At 38.5% G+C, this 19,092-nt stretch overlaps 1 protein-coding gene across 1 annotated transcript in view; it reads right to left on the bottom strand.

Moving 5' to 3' along the window:
• Positions 1 to 19,092, bottom strand: part of pkhd1l1.1 (PKHD1 like 1, tandem duplicate 1) — a 55,181-nt gene that overhangs the window by 8,182 nt on the left and 27,907 nt on the right. The window contains exons 42-72 of the mRNA XM_051136317.1: positions 18,357 to 18,531; positions 17,371 to 17,527; positions 16,636 to 16,792; positions 16,343 to 16,552; positions 15,886 to 16,015; positions 15,338 to 15,579; positions 14,810 to 14,946; positions 13,524 to 14,553; positions 12,929 to 13,120; positions 11,907 to 12,058; positions 10,054 to 10,213; positions 9,736 to 9,922; positions 9,548 to 9,636; positions 9,288 to 9,442; positions 9,077 to 9,206; positions 8,868 to 8,986; positions 8,570 to 8,699; positions 7,458 to 7,631; positions 7,146 to 7,249; positions 6,930 to 7,053; positions 5,516 to 5,637; positions 5,146 to 5,236; positions 4,529 to 4,677; positions 4,295 to 4,417; positions 4,083 to 4,194; positions 3,879 to 3,995; positions 3,597 to 3,762; positions 2,112 to 2,161; positions 422 to 1,494; positions 145 to 223; positions 40 to 73 (exon numbers count right to left, since the gene is read on the bottom strand). Coding sequence (XP_050992274.1) covers positions 40 to 73; positions 145 to 223; positions 422 to 1,494; positions 2,112 to 2,161; positions 3,597 to 3,762; positions 3,879 to 3,995; positions 4,083 to 4,194; positions 4,295 to 4,417; positions 4,529 to 4,677; positions 5,146 to 5,236; positions 5,516 to 5,637; positions 6,930 to 7,053; positions 7,146 to 7,249; positions 7,458 to 7,631; positions 8,570 to 8,699; positions 8,868 to 8,986; positions 9,077 to 9,206; positions 9,288 to 9,442; positions 9,548 to 9,636; positions 9,736 to 9,922; positions 10,054 to 10,213; positions 11,907 to 12,058; positions 12,929 to 13,120; positions 13,524 to 14,553; positions 14,810 to 14,946; positions 15,338 to 15,579; positions 15,886 to 16,015; positions 16,343 to 16,552; positions 16,636 to 16,792; positions 17,371 to 17,527; positions 18,357 to 18,531 — 6,070 coding nt within the window. The remainder of the gene's footprint in view (positions 1 to 39; positions 74 to 144; positions 224 to 421; positions 1,495 to 2,111; positions 2,162 to 3,596; positions 3,763 to 3,878; positions 3,996 to 4,082; positions 4,195 to 4,294; positions 4,418 to 4,528; positions 4,678 to 5,145; positions 5,237 to 5,515; positions 5,638 to 6,929; positions 7,054 to 7,145; positions 7,250 to 7,457; positions 7,632 to 8,569; positions 8,700 to 8,867; positions 8,987 to 9,076; positions 9,207 to 9,287; positions 9,443 to 9,547; positions 9,637 to 9,735; positions 9,923 to 10,053; positions 10,214 to 11,906; positions 12,059 to 12,928; positions 13,121 to 13,523; positions 14,554 to 14,809; positions 14,947 to 15,337; positions 15,580 to 15,885; positions 16,016 to 16,342; positions 16,553 to 16,635; positions 16,793 to 17,370; positions 17,528 to 18,356; positions 18,532 to 19,092) is intronic.

Below are 19,092 nucleotides of genomic sequence, written 5' to 3'. Positions count from 1 at the left end.
ACCCTGCTTTCATTTTTCGTAGGGGAAGACAGCACTCACCTGGTTACCTCAAAGAGATCGCTTATTAGAAACCCTAAAAAGGGGAGCGACCACTGAGCTAGAAATATGATTCATAGTTAGACATGAAAAATGGATCGAACTCACCCATCCATGGTTCCTGAGAGGAGGCCGAAAGGCCGAGCCAGACCATCAGTAAAAGTTGCTTTTTAACAAAAAAGCCAACCTAAAACATCATAGGTCCGGCAGGGGTGCGCAGGAAAAGTACCACCAAACCTCAGTCAGGTGGAGAGACTAATATGAAGGGGGAATTAAGAGGAGGGAGACAGGAGCCCCCAAAGGAAGATAAGCAGAAGCTATCTTCTACTCTGACCCCGGCGAGCACGCTGTCTCGTCTGGATCACTTCCCTCAGGTCCTGTCTACCTCCTCTAGACCCACGCTTCCTCCCGGAACCACCCGCAGGTGGGGGAGGGGCGCGAGTGGCCACACTAGTCTTCTGGGCCTGTCTTCGTCCCTCAGAACGAGACGGGCCAGGACCCCCATACTGTTCGGGCTCAGATCTGGACCTTCGTGGAATGAAGGTTTTGAAGGCCGCTGAGCGCGCCCCGCCTCCCTGAACTTCTCAACCACCGTCTCAACGGAGGTACCAAAAAGTTCGGAAGGCGAGACTGGTGCGTCGAGAAGAAAGCCCCTCTCTTTCTTCCCGAGGTCAGCCAAGTTCACCCACAGATGTCTCTCCGTAACCACCATGGCCCCCATAGACCTGCCCATGGCAGTGGCGGCCTGCTTGGTGGCACGGAGAGCGAGATCCGTGGTGCGGCGCAGCTCAGCAACCTCGTCCGGGGAAAGACCCTGACCCTTATCCAGATCTTTCAGCAAGTCAGCCTGGTAGGCTTGAAGCACCGCCATAGTGTGCAACGCACCCACAGCCTGACCTGCTGCTGCATACGCCCTGCCATTCAAACGAGATGTTACTTGAAGGGGAATGGATGGCAGGGAGGGAGTCTTCAGGGAAGATGCCTTACCTACAGAGAGATAGCTGGCCAGCGTCTCTTCTACAGGTGGCATCCTCTGATAGCCGTGCTCACGCATCCCCTCAATATTCGCATAATTAGAGTGCGGAAAATTATGGATGCGTGAGGAAAACGGCCTCTTCCATACCTTCTCGATCTCCGTATGCAGATCGGGAAGGAATGGAAGACTCACCTGGGCCGGGAGGTTATGATCAGAAAGATAGCGCTCATCGAGACGACCCCGAGGCGCCACCTCTCTGGCTCGCTTCCACGGCAAGTCAAGCCTTACCGTGGCGCGATCCATAACCTCCAACAGCTCCTCGTATGCAGGGCAGGAGATTAGAAAGGGTTCAGCCTCAGCTTCCTCATCTTCCAACATCTCCTGCTCTTCTTGGGAAGGACCCAACAGAGCACTAGCTGCTGGATCGGATGATGTAAGAGAAACAACATCATCGTCAGCCAGCAGTTCGTCCTCGCCCGCGACTGACGCGCGTGAAAGGGAAAGTCCCTTTTTTAGCTCGTCAGCGAGGTCCACCTGGGATCCCCATGAGCTCATTTTCTCCGTGCCTCAGCAGCGGAGGGTCCTGAGCCACGGGGAACAGGTGGCTGTCCCTCTTCCCTCGAGAAGAGAGACAGACGAGAACGGAGCTTTCTCATGGGAAAAAGCTCACAGTGCACGCAGACTGCCCCCTCGAGGACGTCGCGTGCATGCTCCTCGCCCAAACAAAAGACGCAAAGATCGTGCGTGTCATCGGGTGTCAAATAACGAGGACACGGATCCACGCACTTTCTAAACGCCTTACTAGTGCTAGCCATATTTTTCCAAAGAAAAGGGGTCTCTTACCGTTTTGCTACACACTCCAGACAAAGAGTCAATGAAGACGAAGAAGAGGCCGTCCTGCTCTACCGGTGTCCTTTTATACTGTGGTCGCACCGGTAGTGACGCGCCGGCAGCGACGAGTCGCGCCGGCAGTGACGTCATAGGCTGTCGCCGGCCAACTTTGTTGTTGTTTTGTATATATACTTCAGACACGGGTCACGCTGACGGCGTCCCCCTAGCGCCCCCTAGAGGACGCAGTTCGAGTTCCTCGAAAGGGAACTCTTCTTAGCGTCACAGTCCATGTCCACACAGTCTGAAGGGTTCACCTTGCTGATATAAAAGAGAAAGAAATAAATCAGTCACTTTTATCCTAATGCAATGTTATGTACACATTTTAAGTTAACCTTTGAGGATGTCTTTTATCCTTTTAGTAAAATGTCATATTAGAATATAGAAAATATGGAATACATTAGAATATCCACAGCAAATCAGTATATTAGAATGATGTAAAACTTAAAGGCAGAGTTCACCCAAAAATGAAAATTACCCCATGACTTGATGAGCCTTAAGCCATCCTAGGTATATATGACTTTCTTCATCCAGAAAAATACAATCGGAGTTAAATTTAAAAATGACCTGGCTCTTCTAAGCTTTATAATGGCAGTGAATGGGTGTTGAGATTTTGAAGCAAAATAAAGTATATCCATCCATCATTAAAAGTACTCCACATGGATCCAGCGGGTCAATAAAGGCCTTCTGAAGCAAAGTGATCTAGAGTGGTGTTCCAGCCGATGACGCAGGATGCAGATATGCTAGTCTCACAAACAAGTTTTGTTTACAGAAAAAGATAAACCGGTCTCCACATGGCTTATATTGAAATTCTCCAGCAATTATCTTTATAAATCCTCGTTTTGTACTTCTAATTCATGACCGGTGTTTAATTTGCTCCACAGTTGTGAACATGCGCATGACAGTTAGCGGAAGCTAGAGATTACAGTTTATAAAGTTTTAAATATGGATATTTTTCTTACACAAATGCATTGATTTACTTCAGAAGGCCTTTATTAACTCTCCGGAGCTGTGTGGAGTACTTTTTATGATGGATGGATGCACTTTATTGGACTTCAAAATCTAAACACCCATTCACTGCGATTATTAAGCTTGGAAGAGCCAGGACATTTTTTTTAATATAACTCTGTATTCGTCTAATAGAATAAAATCACATACACCTAGGATGGCTTGACAGTGAGTAAATCATAAGGTAATTTTAATTTTTTGGTGGACTATCCCTTTAAGACTAGAGTGATGCCTGCTGAAAATGTAGATTTGCAATCACAGGAGAAAATTAAATTTTATAAAATATTAAAATAGGAGGAAGTTTTTATTGTAATATTTCATAATATTACTGTTTTCACTGTATTTGTGATCAAATAAAAGCAGCCTTGGTGAGCATGAGGCTTCTATCAAAAATAGTAAATCAAAAAATCATTTTTATTCCAAAATTTTAACTGCTAGTGTATAGAATTAATTGTATTATATTATTATAAAATATTATAACATATTGTAATGCATAAATATATAAACTAATGATTACGAATTTGATATTTTTTTGGACATATAGTCTATTAATACTGTTTAACATGGTGAATTCATAGTGACATGCTATTGTATTCAGGATACTGATGTGGCTTGTGATGGATAACTCTCTGTGCAATTCTGTGTAAGAGAAAACCCATATATTTTTCTGCTAGCTGTGTTCAGTTACCCTAGATCAGGCCGATGAATGAACGCTAGTGAGTCCTCTGTGCTGTCTATCTTGGAAATCCTCTGAACACTGATTGGATGTTGTAGATCCTCATTTCCCGGGTTGGTCATGAACATGAAATTTCTCTCTGTTGAGCACACATTCTTGAACCCAACAAAAGTTGTGTCTGGGATCAGAAAGAGAAAACTGATATTTATTAACAGTTTTTTATATGACATCTTCATCAACTGTAGAAAGTTTTAAACTGGCGACTCATGCACATTTTGAGGGAATCAGACTCACCAGAGACTGTCATTAGACCAGCTATGGCATTGTAGCTCATCGTTCCAGTGAGTGGTTTTTGTGGTCCGGTGTTATGGCTCGATTCAAACGTCGGCCAGCAAATTCCAGACCTTCCACCTTTTGAACACAAAAAATATTGGAATTAGTTCACAAAATGAATCAATTATATAAAATTTATTTAGTAGTGAATGGATTCTGTCATACCATTAGGAGGGCGTGGGGCCTTGTGAATTCTGCTGAGACTAACATAAGTCGTAGTTGTGGACAGACTGTCAGAACAGGTGAAGTTGGGGCTGCTGCCCACAATCAGGGCACCCTGGATGGATAAATAAAAAAAAAATGTAACAAAAAAATGAACAGCATAGAACAGAATGCTTGCTTAGTTCTGACCGAAGAGACATATAGTGCTTCCTCACCTGTACGCGGACAGTTTTGTCAGAGTATAAGTGGCTGAGCGAGGGAGGACTGTAGATTAGAGACATGATTCCCATTCCATTATCAATAAGGCTCACGTTAGAAATTAACACACTCATGGATACCTGGAAGTGAGGAGAGAATGTTAATTAAAAACAGTAATAATCACCCGACCAGTATAAGGCATTTAGATAACTAGCAGTTACAGTAAGAAGTATTTAGTTCATTTATCATACTTGAACATAAATGCCAAAATCAAAGCTCCTCCAGATGGTGAATCCCTGAATTTGAAAGCAACCAGGAAGTCCGTCTTTATTCATGTAGAGTCCATACAGACCGCCGTGCGCCTCATTCTCACTCCATTGCGCCACTGAATTTGGATATTCTTTTGACATTGTTGAAATAATTGAATCAGTAAATACTGAACATGAAAGGTTCATATTATGAATGCACAAGATATTGGTATTGTATGTGTATTTTTACATTTAGATTACTTTTTTCAATATCTAACAGTATATGTATCTAGTCTAATACAGTATCAGTATCTAATAGGTAGTAAGTAATAAGACTTAAATGTAATCAATTTATATTTTATACTGTATATTATAATGTTGTAATGTCAATTTTTAATTTAGACAAAATGGTATAGAATTGAAATGTCTGCCATTTATTGGTAATTGGTCATGCAAATACTTATCATCTTACCGGTATCAGCCACATTTTTATAATTGTGCATTCATAATGAATATTAAACAAGTATTTAAGCCGTGCAATCAACACCTTAATATGAACACTGTCGTTGTCTATCAAAATTTTCAATTTATTTTATCCTTTAAAACAAAGCTTTATGTACCTGGACATGTTTCTCCATTAATTCGGTATCCCACTCGTTCATAGCCAGCAACAATATTCCCTTGAAGAATCACATTTGTTGCCTCAATAACCTAGAACAATGAATAATGAAACATCAGTTCTTTGTCTGGTATTTACTGATGGTTATTCAGCAAATATGTTTTCCTCTATTGTCACTAACAAAAAAGTACTGTGGAGTTTTTTTTAGACATATACCATGATAACGCTATGTTTTTTGGACATGCACCATGGTATTCTTGAATTACCATTTAAATAACATGGTAGAAATAGCGATCATTGTGTATTGTGTTAGATAACAAAGTACAATGATATTACCATCTGATCATAGTACTTTTCTGTAAAAAGGGTACCTCAATGCCTGCATTCCATTGCAAGTTAAATTCCTCCGCTCTGCCGTTGTATGATCCAGTCCACAGCGTCATTGTAACCAAGTTCCTTCGGACCACATTTCTGTCACCCAAGATTCTGATCCCTGGGAAATTAGAATGGTATAGTGCTAAGTTATATCATCCTGTGGCATAATGATCACATTTTGTTTGACAGTATTCCCCTGTGTTAAAGGACTAGTTTACTTCCATGTCATCCAAGATGTTTATGTCTTTCTTTCTTCAGTCAAAAAGAAATTAAGGTTTTTCAGCTTCAAAGGGTCTTATCTAGCAAAACAACTGGTCATTTTCTTAAATAAATAAAAATGTATATGTGAACCTGGATCACAAATTTTTTCAAAATTGAGATTTATACATCATATGAAAGCTGAATAAATAAGCTTTTCATTGATGTATGGTTTGTTAGGATAGGACAATATTTGGTCGAGATACAACTATTTAAAAATCAGGAATCTGAGGGTGCAAAAAAATCAAAATATTGAGAAAATCACCTTTAAAAATCTTCAAATAATGTTCTTAACAATGTATATTGCTAATCAAAAATTAAGTTTTCATACATTTACAGTAGGAATTTTACAAAATATCTTAATGGAACATGATCTTTACTTAATTTCCTAATGATTTTTGCCATAAAAGAAAAATCAATAATTTTGACCCATACAATGTATTTTTGGCTATTGCTACAAATATACCCCAGCGACTTAAGACTGGTTTTGTGGTGCAGGGTCACATATACTTTTCAACCACAAATGTTCATTTTTCACTGGCTCTGTGATGCACATTTGTGATTAAAAAGTATATACATTTGTATTTTTCTTAGAAAATGACTGATCATTTTGCTAGTTAAGACCCTTATTCCTCAGCTGGGTGTAGACCCCTTTGAATGTGCATTGAAACTGTAACTGAAGTCCACTATATGGGCATTCCCTTCACAAACAAAAGTAATCAACTGCATCTTCAGCGGCTCAGATGTCAGGAGTAAATGACGACCACTATGTTTATTATTACATCCGGCAACACAACACCTCAATCGCTCAATCAGAGATATTCTTGTCTAACTTACATCCCTGCTCTGGCAATGAAACAAAGAGGACGGACACTGACAGTAGATCTGAGGTAAAACGCTCATGTCAATCAACTATCGAGGGAGCGGCCTCTGTGGGTGTGACGCCACAATGACAGGCATTTGAGAACGGCTGGATTTGAAAAAGGGAATATTATTTTTACAGATTAATTAAAAACCACTGCATGGATTTTTATCATTATAGAGTGGATTTGTACATGCACTGCCAACACACATTAATGTTCAAACTGCATGTAAAAGTGAACTTAGCATCTGATGACCCCTTTAACAGCAAAGCTCCTTCTGAATGTGTACCTTCTCCAACCGTGTGATGGATCACATTGTCTTCTATACTCAGTCCATCTGTCTCAAAAACACCAATACCAGGAGCAAAGCCATTGTGGAAAGCACATCCTTTGATGTAAGATTCACCATCCACCTAAAAATATTGTGACAATAAGTTGTTGACAGGAACATGTGTGAATGTGATGATCAGGAATGGACATTTACTGAATCATGACTTTCTCTCACCCCTCCTAAGTCATAAAACACCAGAGAGTATCGTGGATCTGACACGTCATTCCATCCCTCCTGCCCGGTGTGGTAGAATTCAACATTTCTGATCTGGGCTTTTCCTATGGCACAAGTATCATTTGGTTATTTACACTTTGCTAGAAAGGGCTGATGCTATGTGAAAATATTCTATTGACATGAAAGTCTTTAAATACAATTGCACAGAAGTTGTTTTTTTTTCTTATATAAAACAATATATTTATTTTTTTCCAGGTTAATGCATTTATTTCAAGAATGAGGCCCAACATGAGAATTTTATAAAATGTATACCTCTGAAAGTGATTCCTCCACTGAAGAAGGTTCCCACCAGCACTCTGGCCCCATAAGACTCTGTGTTCATTTCTGGATACTCTTGACCAACGATCTTGATGTTCCTTGTCAGTAAAGCCACATTGCCTGCAAGCTGATAACTTCTTGAAGTACCTGGCACACTGTAGCTCTCCCCTATATGACCAGATACATTTAATGTTAAATCTAATGCATTTATTTAATACAATTATTTAATTATATACTACCATTCAAAAGTCTGGGGTCAGTAATATATTTTGTAAATAAATTATTTGTTTTACTCAGCAAGGATGCGCTAAATTTATAGATAGTGACAAGAGAAACATTTATCATTTTACAAAAGATTTTTATTTTATCTTATTTTAAATACTGTTCCTTTAAATTTTGTTGATCTAAGAATCCTGAAAAAAACTGTATGGTGTGCGCAAAAAAAATTAAGCAGCACAGCTATTTTAAATATAAAAATATAACATTTAAAAAATAATGTAACATTTTTAAAATACACTACCAGTCAAAAGTTTTTGGACAGTAAGATTTACAATGTTTTTAAAAGTCGCTTCTGCTCACCAAGCATGCATTTGTTTGATCCAAAGTACAGCAAAAACAGTAAAATTTTGACTATTTTTACTAATTCTAATGACTATTTTTACAAAGTTTTACTATTTAAAATAACTGTTTTCTATTTGAATGTATTTTAAAATTTAATTTATTCCTGTGATTTCAAAGCTGAATTTTTAGCATCATTACTCCAGTCACATGATCCTTCAGAAATCATTCTAATATTTGATTTCTGCTCAAAAACATTTATTAATATTATGTTAAAAACAGATGAATAGAATTTTTTCAGGTTTCTTTGATGAATAGAAAGTTCAGAAGAACAGCATTTATCTGAAATAGAAATCTTTTGTAACATTATAAATGTCTTTATCATCACTTCTGGTCAATTTAAAGCATCCTTGTTAAATAAAAGTATTCATTTCTATATTTTTTTTACTGTGTTTCTGATTAAATAAATGCAGCCTTGAACAGTAATTAACAGCTTATTAATACAGCACAATGCCTATTATTTTTATAATGGATCAATGGGGACTAACCAATGTGTGTGTATGATAAAGGCTGGTCCAGAGTCAGTGTGCTGCCATAATCTGAGATTGCAGTGATGGTGCGGATTTCCGTCTCCCAAGGGTCATAGCTGGTGGTGGACAGCAGTATCTGATCCCCAACCTGGAGGTAATAATTTTTTTTTTTTATTCAAACACAGTGAATAACGGTTCAAAGCACAAATTGAGCCTCGAGTCCAAATGGTGTCGGCATATCACACAAGCAGGTTATAGTTTCCTAAATCACTCTGTTTTGTTTTGTTTTTTAAATCAGTTTAAGAAAGCTTCTAACCTTCCAGTCAACAGATTCCTGTAGTGAAACATTGCTGGTTCCTGCTTGGGATGTCCTAGCAAGCTTAGTGTGATACACGTTGTGTGGCATGCCATAGAGGTCAAGAGATCCAAACACACCTAAAAGACAATGTTTCCACTGAAATCAACACTTTTACGTTGTCGAACATTTATTAGGAAAGTCTCTGATGTATACTTATGTTCACTTACCCAGCACTTTGGACCCTTGGTTTGGTCCAGATGGTAATAGCCAGTCTGGTGTGGAATGGCTTCCTCTCAATATGATTTGTAGTTGACCTCTGAAGGGTTCATTAGGCCAGCCAGCAATCAGACGTCCACCCTGATTGAGTGAACATGTACAGAGAGAATTAGTGCATTTAATAAGATGTCTACGGCAATTTGAATGTAGTCATGTACTTACTTGAATGGATATGTATGTGGCATTCAGAACAACGTTATTATATTGAGAAACGCTTCTGGTAGAAGTGCCATTGTTTGTGTCTGGAATCTCCAGAACGCCAACTATTTTCAGTTTGTTCAGAGAGGGGACCACAACATCCATAACCATCCAAATGCCTTTGGGACAGAATGGGACATTGTATTTACTTTAGCCAGGTTAGAGTTTAATGAAAATAGCATACCATATTTTTGCATGGGATTTGTGACATTAGAGATGCTTACCAGCTGGAATAATCACATCAGAGCCTTCTTGTGGTACATTGAAGTTGTTCACTGAGCTTGACCTCCAAAATGATTCATTTGACCAGAGACTAAACCCAATATGATACGTTTTATCAGCAATAAATACAATAAATCATATGATTATTAAATGAAAACAAAATCATGTGTGTGTGGTAACATACACATACATGAAGTTTGCAGGTCTGGTTGAATTGGATGTGTTGGATGTAGTGACTACAGGACCAGGCGTAGGGAGAGGTTGGATGCAGTTGGGATAATAGCACTGATACACTTTGAAGTCCAGCGATCTGTCTACAACTGAGCGGTCCACGCTGTTTCTCTTCCTCCGGCTATTCACACGGTCTCTTCCAGACACTGTAGACAAAAAAAAAAACCCTCAATCTTTTAATAATAATTCTTTGGGCTGTACTGAGCAGCATGATGTGTGTTCTATTTAAATACAAAGATAGCATAGATGTCTTGGGTGAAGAGATGAGAAGTTTTACCCATATAATAGAGGTCTTTGGATGTCTGGTTGAAGTACCAGTCTCCATTTACATTCGCAGTAGGGTTCAGGGGCTGGGTGGATCCATTTCTGTTGTCTATAATGCGGAACAGGTCAGGTGCCTGGGTCAGGTTGTGGTTGATTATAATATAATTTTCTGGCTGTCATGGAGAAAGGGAGAAAAAAATTAACATATGTTGCACAAATTGCAAATTTAGCATTTAAGTCTTCTGAGGTCATGCAGTAGCTTTGTAATTCAAATCAGGCGTTTTCAAACTGAGGAAAATGTTAACTTAATGTTTAAAAATATAATATTAAAATATAAAATGCAATAATTTTTACAACGGGAAAGTTTCTCTTCAGGTGTATTTTTTTTAACCTAATTGCTGGGTTCAGCCCGTTGGGTAATTTTATTGGGTTATTTTTAATATTTTTTACCCAGATCCTGGGTAGTTTTTCTGTAAATAAGTTGCTGGGTCATTTTTAACGCTGGGTTATTTTTTCTACCCAAATGCTGGGTTAAGCCTGTCTCTGACAAAACATCCCAGCTTCTGAGTTACAGTCAGAGCATGGGCTTTTTGAGTCCTCTACAGAAGAGAGCAGTTCTCAGCACCGCCGATTTGGTGCACTTCTTCAGTGAAATATATTTAATTTAATTTATAAAGTCTTTACTGTTCTTTAAATTGTATTATTTTACACAACGCAACATAAGGACGAGATGTCAGTCACTTTGCATGATGGAAACACCTTTTGCCTTACATAAAATAAATGGATTTTATTCGTTATAGTACTGAGTTTAATTTAATTTGATGTTAAAATATGTTCTGTGTTGTCAGTACTGTTTGTTTATGGGCAGGTTTTGGAGTCAGTCACAGCAACTTTCAGCTACGAGTGAAACACGAGGCCACGGTCTGAAGTTCACAGATACCCCAGCAAACAGCAGCCCATCACCGGCTCAGATTTCGGTGACACACTGGCACGAGAATTAGCGATATTTCGGTAAAAAGCAATTACAGAGAACGGTTGAATACACTAAAATTACAATGCTACTTTTAAATGTTACATTTTGATGTCTAAAATTCTTGTTAAACGAGTTTAAATATGTAAACTAGTTTAAAAATGTAATATTGTAAACTATGCTGTATTCACCTAAATAATTTCAATTAATTTCATCTTTATTTTGTCCATGTGTTCTTGCTTAATAATAAATGTTCATCTTTTGATTATTGCTGTCGTCTCTAGAAATTCTGTATGTTTTTTTTAAAAGTTCCAGTCCATTTTAAACCAGCAATATAATATTTTTTAAACAATAGATGACTTAAATAAAATAACTCAGCATGTTTGGTAAAAACATTTAACCTAACCAGCTGGGTCAAAATAGTGTTCTGTCCAATATTTACCCAGCACTGGGTTGCCAAATAACCCAAGTTGGAAATATAGATAATATTTTAATAATTTACATTGGCTTTGGTACAATGACATAAATGCTTTAATAATTCTTAAATTAATTAAATTATTAAATGAATCATTTAATGTTACAAACAACATGTTGTCCATAAAAACGTCAAATGTATATTAGAAAAAATTCTAAATGTCATTATACATCAAAATATAGAGCATGTTCTTTTTAATCCCAGGCATCAAAAAGTTTTTAAATAGAATATGGAGTACGTTTTGTGGCATGATCATTATGAACTATTGTTGCAAGACAAGGGCTGTAAAGACTTTTAAAAAACTGTCTTTTTGTGTTACACAGACAAACTTGAAATGGGTTATAAGGGGTTAAGTAAATGTTGAACTTTTCTTTTGAATGTACATTGAATTATTTAGTAATTTGTAATGTGCACACTTTACCCGAAAGCCGTAGACCATTCCATTGTATGAAATGTTCGTGATTTGGGAAGCACCATTAAAGTACCAGTTGTACGTTTGGCCTGTGGGCACCATTGCCATCCAGCCCATTGAGTGGGTCACAAGCTTTTCAAGGAAAGGAAGCACACATGTTCCTAAAGAGAATGATATGACATTGAGATAAACTGTGCTAGCCAAGATGTTTTTCAGTTTAGAATCATTTTGGAGGGCCAGTTCCGTTCACGAGAATGCATTTTTGTATTCCACAGCTCTGCTTTTCCATTGTTTTTCTATGTAAACATGCACTAGACAGATTTTGACAATTGTTTGACTATTGTGTTTGCATCTTCTGCAGCGTGACACTATCTGCGTTTCCATTACCCTCTAAATTGAGCAAATTGAAATTGCGAATCAAAAATATGCCCAATGGATATGCGTCAATTTCGCAAAAACTCCCAAATATTTGGTTTTACGCTTGCATTATGTTTTTTTTTTAGGCAATTCTAAAAAGGAATATTTCAGGAACTGCAATGGAAACATACACTAAAAGCCACATGATCATCCTTTAATGTACTATAACGTCCCAGAAACACTTAATACGTGGCCATTCTCAAGTATATTCCTCTTAAACCTACCAACATCGGTTGTCGTGACTTATCGTGAGAGGAAAAATATATAAATTTTTGTTGCATAACATCGGTTAATGGAATTGCCATAATTTTGCAATTTTTCTTTTTTATCAACATTTAGAAAATACCGCATTTATAAAAAAAATCTGTAATGAAAGCGCACTTATAGTGTTTTAAAAACTGGTCTCTCAAGTTAAAAGATTAAATACAATTTCTTGCATTTTTTTTAAATGTAAAAATATGTTTTTTCCCCATCAACTAACATTCACAGAACGTTCTGGAAACCAAAGAATGTAGCCAGGAAAGTACATGCAGTAAGAGTGCATTATATAGAAACAAATGCATGCACATTTTTTTTCATAGCTCAACTGGCCAGAGTTGATTATTTCACCTTACCATATGAGTTGGTTAGAATGGCATCTTTAGACTGAAGTGAAGGTGGTGCGGCATTGACGACGACCATGCGGTGGAAGTTAATGGTGTTGTCACATACTGCACCAGGGACACCAACGCTCCATTCTGTTCCTGGGAAGCAGCGTCTTGGGTCGAGGAGGTTACTCCTTGGTACCACCTTGTAGCTAACATTGCCTTTTCAGAAACAGAAAATATTTATATTCTATCATTTATTTGTTACCAATGTTTTGGCAGTGTTTTGAGGTTGTTTCCCTGGTGAAAAAACCAGCATATGCTGGTAGGTATGTTTTGATGCTGGAATGCTGGTTAGGTAGGTTTTGATGCTGGTTTAAGCTGGTCCTTTGCTGGTTTATGCTGGTCCTTAGCTGGTTTATGCTGGTCCTTTGCTGGTTTTTGCTGGTCCTTGACCAGCAACATGACCAGCAAAGGACCAGCTTAAACCAGCTAAGGACCAGCATAAACCAGCATCAAAACCTACCTAACTAGCATTCCAGCATCAAAACATACCTACCAGCATATGCTGTTTTTTTCACCAGGGTTGTTAAGCTAAATATTGTATTATCTAATGCCTCTATACCTGTTAGTGACCCATCAGTATCTACAAGTGCCACCTCATGCTCCCATCTGAACCAGGCCTTGTTGGGGGACTGATAGTATTGGATCCTGCTGAATCTTGCGCTCCAGCCTCCACAGCGGAACATGCAGGTTCCGACTATTTCTGCCACCCCGATTGCAGCACATGACGAACGATCGAAGTTCACAAACTTGGTGTTGATAACACTCATACCATCATCCAGGGGCAGGATAACACCACGAGCGGTGCAGTAGTTGCTTCCCAGTCCCAGCTCATCCACATGGCCCACCATAGTGCTGTTGACTACAGCTGCGCCTCCATCCAGTCCCCATCCGCTGACGTGCTGCTGGATGATTCTCTTGGTCTCCACTCCTGCCTTCTCATTATTGACCATCAGGAACTCGCTGAACTGAACCGCTCCTACATTCACCCATTCGGCACCTTTCTCATTGTTCCAGGAGGTGAGGCGACGGAAAACTGCTGGCTCTGGTGTTGAGGCGCTGCAGCTGCCGGTACGCATGGGGAAATACTCTTGAAAGATCCACAAGCCAAACCAGCCCTGCGAATGCACTGTATTGTTAAAGAACTGTCCTAGTGGTACTCTCTTCTGACAGATGTTGGGGTTATACGAAGGGCCGTCGGGACGATCGTGCATGCGATACCAGAAGCCGAAGTGCGTTCCACCCGCCGCAGCATTGTGCCTAATGGTGTTATTAGGGTTGGTGACCCAGAATGCAGCTGGAGTCACATCGTCGTTTAGTAAACTGGTGCTCTGTTTTACGAATACCGCAAGGTTGTACTGCAGGATGTTGCCAGTCTCAATGCCATCCTCAATAAAGAAAGCCCCACCCATGATGTTGTAGATGACATTACGCTCCACCAGCAGGTTGTGGGTGTTGTGGATGGTGACGGCACGATTGTAGGACTGGTGGATGCCACATCCACGCACGTACGACTTAAACTTAACATCACCCATCAGATGCCAGTGGATTGGGTAGCGTCCCAGGCGGAAGGCCTGTCCAACGTTGAAGAGCTAAAAGAGGACAATGACAAACATAATGCCATTTATCATAAATATTTGACGTCTTAAATAGATTCACACCAAAATGAACACTGTCATCATTTACTCACCCTCATGTCCTTACAAACCTGTGTTACTTCTAAAACGTCTTACAAAAGAGGATATTTTGAAGAGTAAATGATGATGGAATTTACATTTTGGGTGGACTATACCATTAATGGTTTCCAAGGGTTTTGAAACATGTTTTTGAAACAAAATAAACATTTACCTCAACATATTCAATTCTGCCAATTGCCAGATTTTGGTTTGGCTGTGGTGCGTGGAACATGATGCAACCACCAAACTGGTCACTTCCTACTTCTTCTCCAAACCTACCCTGGAAACAAGTCTGGGTAGCAAATTCCCCTGTAAGCAAAAAAAAGTATATTGAGTCATGTGTTCAATATAAGTCAATAAAATTGACAATTACTTTCACATGACTTTTATTAATGTTAAAGGGATAGTTCACCCAAAAATGAAAATTCTGTCATTAATTACTCACCCTCATATCATTCCAAACATTCCAAATAAAACTTTGTTTATTTTCAACGCTATCATATTTCATCAAAAATATCTTAATATGTTTTCTGAAGATGAAGAAAGGTCTTACGGGTTTGGCACGACATGAGGGTGAGTAACTAATAACATAATTTTCATTTTTGGGTGAACTATCCCTTTAAGGAATTTACATGATTGTGTGCACAACATGATTATCAGTCTGTCTTTCCATCCACAGCTGAGGAAACAACATTCAAACCTGTGTTAAATCCATCAGGGCAAGCTTCAATCTTATCGCTCCATTCCACATTGTTGGATCCACGGACAACAATGTTTCTGGTAAGAAGGCCCACCTCTGCTCTCCCTTCAAAAACTGTCCCATCAGGCAGCGTGACAGACACACCAAGATGAGTGTATCCCAGTGGTTCGGTCAGAGTGAGGGTCCTTCCGTCCGCTGAAACTGAGGCGATTCTCATCAACTCATTTTCGCTCTGGCTGTGTCTGTGGATTCCATCAAAGCAACATATTTTAGATTATTAGCAATAGTACTGACATCTTGTATTTAATTTTTAGCATCATTATAAGGATATTTGTATAGCATTTGGTATATACAATCTGAGCAAGAATTTAAACAGTACAAAACTGGCTAAAAAAATAAATGTTTATAAATTATAACTTTATTTTGTTCTTTTGGTACCATTTTATAGAGAACAACTGCATTTTTTTGTTTCTCTAGTAAGTCAGTGGCTTCATTCAAATCAACCTGAAACCTGAGTTTCGCTGTATGTTTGGGCGATGCATCTATACCTGTGCCCCGTGGAAGCGATGACAATTTCATCGCCAGTCTTCCAGGTGACGGCATCCATCAGTGTTAGCGTTTTGGAACCGCTTTGTGCAGTCTGGGAAAGGCGAGTCCATGTAATAGGGACAGGGATTCCTGAAGAAGTGGGATTGAAGTTAAACCCTGAACAAAACCTCTCACTGCAGGGGAGTGATTAAACACTGTGGTGTCTGTATCAGGGAAATTTAGCAATTCTGTGAAGCCCACCTAAGGGGTTTTCTGACTTAACTGAGCCTTCTGCAAGTGATATGTAGGTCATCTCTATTTTTGTGAAGATTACGTCATTTTCTAAAGAAGATTTTGTTTCTGACATTGTGACCTTTTAGCTCTGAGATTTGTCACTTTAGTCAAGTCACAAACAAATAGTAATAATAATGTTTATGGATATGCATATAATTTCAAGTATTCATTTATAGTACATACCATGCAGATCCAACACCCCCTCTCTGACAGCCAGGGTCTTGGTGCCATAGACAGGAAGTTCTGTTGAACGCAGGTGTCCATGCAGTGTGATGATGGCCTTGTGCTGGAAGGGCGCCTGCTCTGTTCCGATCTGCAGAGCTCCACCATCTGTGATCAGAATATTCTCCGCCTGTAGTTCAATATCTGCCTCATCAAAAATCAGTCGCCCCCCTAAACAGAAAACGGATATTCACAGAACTGTGAGTGTGTCAAAGCTTTGTTTATGAGGATAGTATTTGTCTAAATGAACATACCTTGTATTAGGAGCATCTTAAGGACTGGTGTGCTTGTGTCCAGAAGGATGGTCTGGCCAGCAGTGATTACAGCAAACATGCCCTCCTCAGGAGGCGAGAGACCACCCCATGTATAGGGAGACGACCACACATCAATGTAGAAGAAAGAAGCATTATCCTGTGAGGGAGGAGAGACATTCCAAGCAGATGAATCAATTTTATTTATTATTATTATAATTGTTCTTGTAATAATTGTATTTATATCATGACAACTCTCTGAAGATTTTAGCATGGTAATGGATATGACAATTTTAATGTATGTGTTGTTGGTGGAATAGATTATTGCTGCTGTTGTAGATTATTGCCAATACATATGCCAATAAGCTAATGTGATTATTAAAACATACTGCTGCTGCACAAATAGCATATATAATAACTCACAGCAGCTCTATACAGGGTTTTAAAGGAACTCTGAAAGTAAAGCAGCAAGCTCATTGGCTGCGTATGCAACATGAACCAATCAGCTTGTGCCAAATAGTTTAACGCTGTGAATATAATCATACATACTGATGATGCACAAATATTATATATAATAACTCACAGCACCCCTATACAGGTGGAGCTGGGGAGGTGGAGGGTTTTAGAGGAACTCTGAATGTAAAGCAGCAAGCTCATTGGCTGTGTATGCAACATGAACCAATCAGTTTGCGCCATCTAGAGTTTAATAACAGAACTTGGTATTTATATCATGTTTACCATTCGGGCAATTCCTCTATTCCCCAGCTGGATGCGAACTTGAGTTTCTTGGGATCTGGGCTGAGCATTGGTCACACAGATGATTTGTGTCTCACTGGTTGACTGGACATCGCAGACAGACCCAGCAATTGTGACAGAGATTTCATTGACATTTGAGCTACAGGTGAGACAGGGAAGAGAAAAGATGGTGAAACTGAGAAATTCTGCTATTCTTTTAGGAAATTCTATAATTTCCTCATCTGAGGCTTTGTAACTCTAAGGACATAGTGTACAAACTGTATGGTCTGCTTACGTAGTACTGATAGTATTTGTTTTGTTTTTTTTGTTCTTTTAGCGCTAGGCCGCGCCTTGTCAACATTCACTTTCAATGTTTAGGAATGTTTAGTTGCTCTGAGCTCACGTTTAGTTGCTTTTCGTATTGGAGGTTTGGAATTACATGAGGGTGAATAAATGAAGACAATTTTGTGGTTTAATTATTGTTTTAACAATTTTTAAAAAAAATCTAGATACAATTTTTAGTTGTATTAAATAGGGTTATTATCATTGACTAAAACTAAAACTTAAAAACATTTTGGTTAATTCAATTTAAGCTAAAATTACATTGGTTCAAGCTGAAACACTAAAATTAACTAAAAATAACTAAAAACTAAAAATGAAATTAAAATAAACCTAAATACCCGTATAAAAATAAATGACACAAAAGCACATAAAAATTAAATTTAAATTAAAATATATATATATATATATATATATATATATATTTTTTTTTTTTTTTTTTTTTAATTTTTAATTTAAATTTAATTTTTATGTGCTTTTGTGTCATTTATTTATAAAAACTATAATAGTGTATACAGTAAATAATGCAGGTATTGACTGTGCAATGCATAGAAATGTTTTACTAAGTAACAGTAATGCCACAGAAAACATGGAAGCATGATTGAAAGACAATCAATTTCAAAACAATGTAATTCTGGTCTTTTTTGCACCTGAAACCTGAGCCGGTAATCGTGAGTCTGGTGCCTCCAGCAGTTCCTCCTCTGCGTGGCGTCACGTTAGTAATAACTGGGGTCAGAGAAGATTTGTAAGTATAGCTGTTGGTCAGGTTGACAGCATTGCCTCCATTCATCACAATGACTGTGCAGGCTCGCTCTGCTTCAGTTCCTGTAAGAGGCAAAAGAGTTCATTAAGAACAGCTCTTCATTTCATCTCCATTCATCTGTGAATGGGTGACCTAGAGACCTGTGTTGTCACGTTTATCATTATTTCTCAGTGTCTTCTGTCAGTTAAAGCATTCTTGGCATGTCTTGCTTTCAAGGAAAAAGTCTGTTCTGGGAACTTTGCTCAGACATAGAAGCATGTCGATATATCCAATTTAATCCCACCAGACACAATAATGACAGTAAAGAATGTTTTCATATATAAAGCTCTAAAAATATTACCGACTGGTGTTTTAGTGCATTTTTTGCAAATATGGAAAATATTTGCAGTTTCACATGACCAGAGCAGTTTATGATCTGTTTGCACCATGAGATGATTATGGCTGCATCAAAGCTCCAAAGCAAATAAAGCATTAACATAAAGATATGATAAAGATTTTTGGTACACATTATCTTTAAGGTGTTTAGTATTAATGTATGAATTCACAATTATTTAGTTTTGTTGAGTGTGGACATGATGGCAACAATAGTGACTGGGGGGGATAATAACTATTTTTTATATATA

The sequence above is a fragment of the Labeo rohita genome, chromosome 19 (assembly GCF_022985175.1).
Source record: "Labeo rohita strain BAU-BD-2019 chromosome 19, IGBB_LRoh.1.0, whole genome shotgun sequence".
In the NCBI taxonomy this organism is placed as follows: domain Eukaryota; kingdom Metazoa; phylum Chordata; class Actinopteri; order Cypriniformes; family Cyprinidae; genus Labeo; species Labeo rohita.
This window is presented reverse-complemented; position numbering and strand designations above follow the sequence as displayed.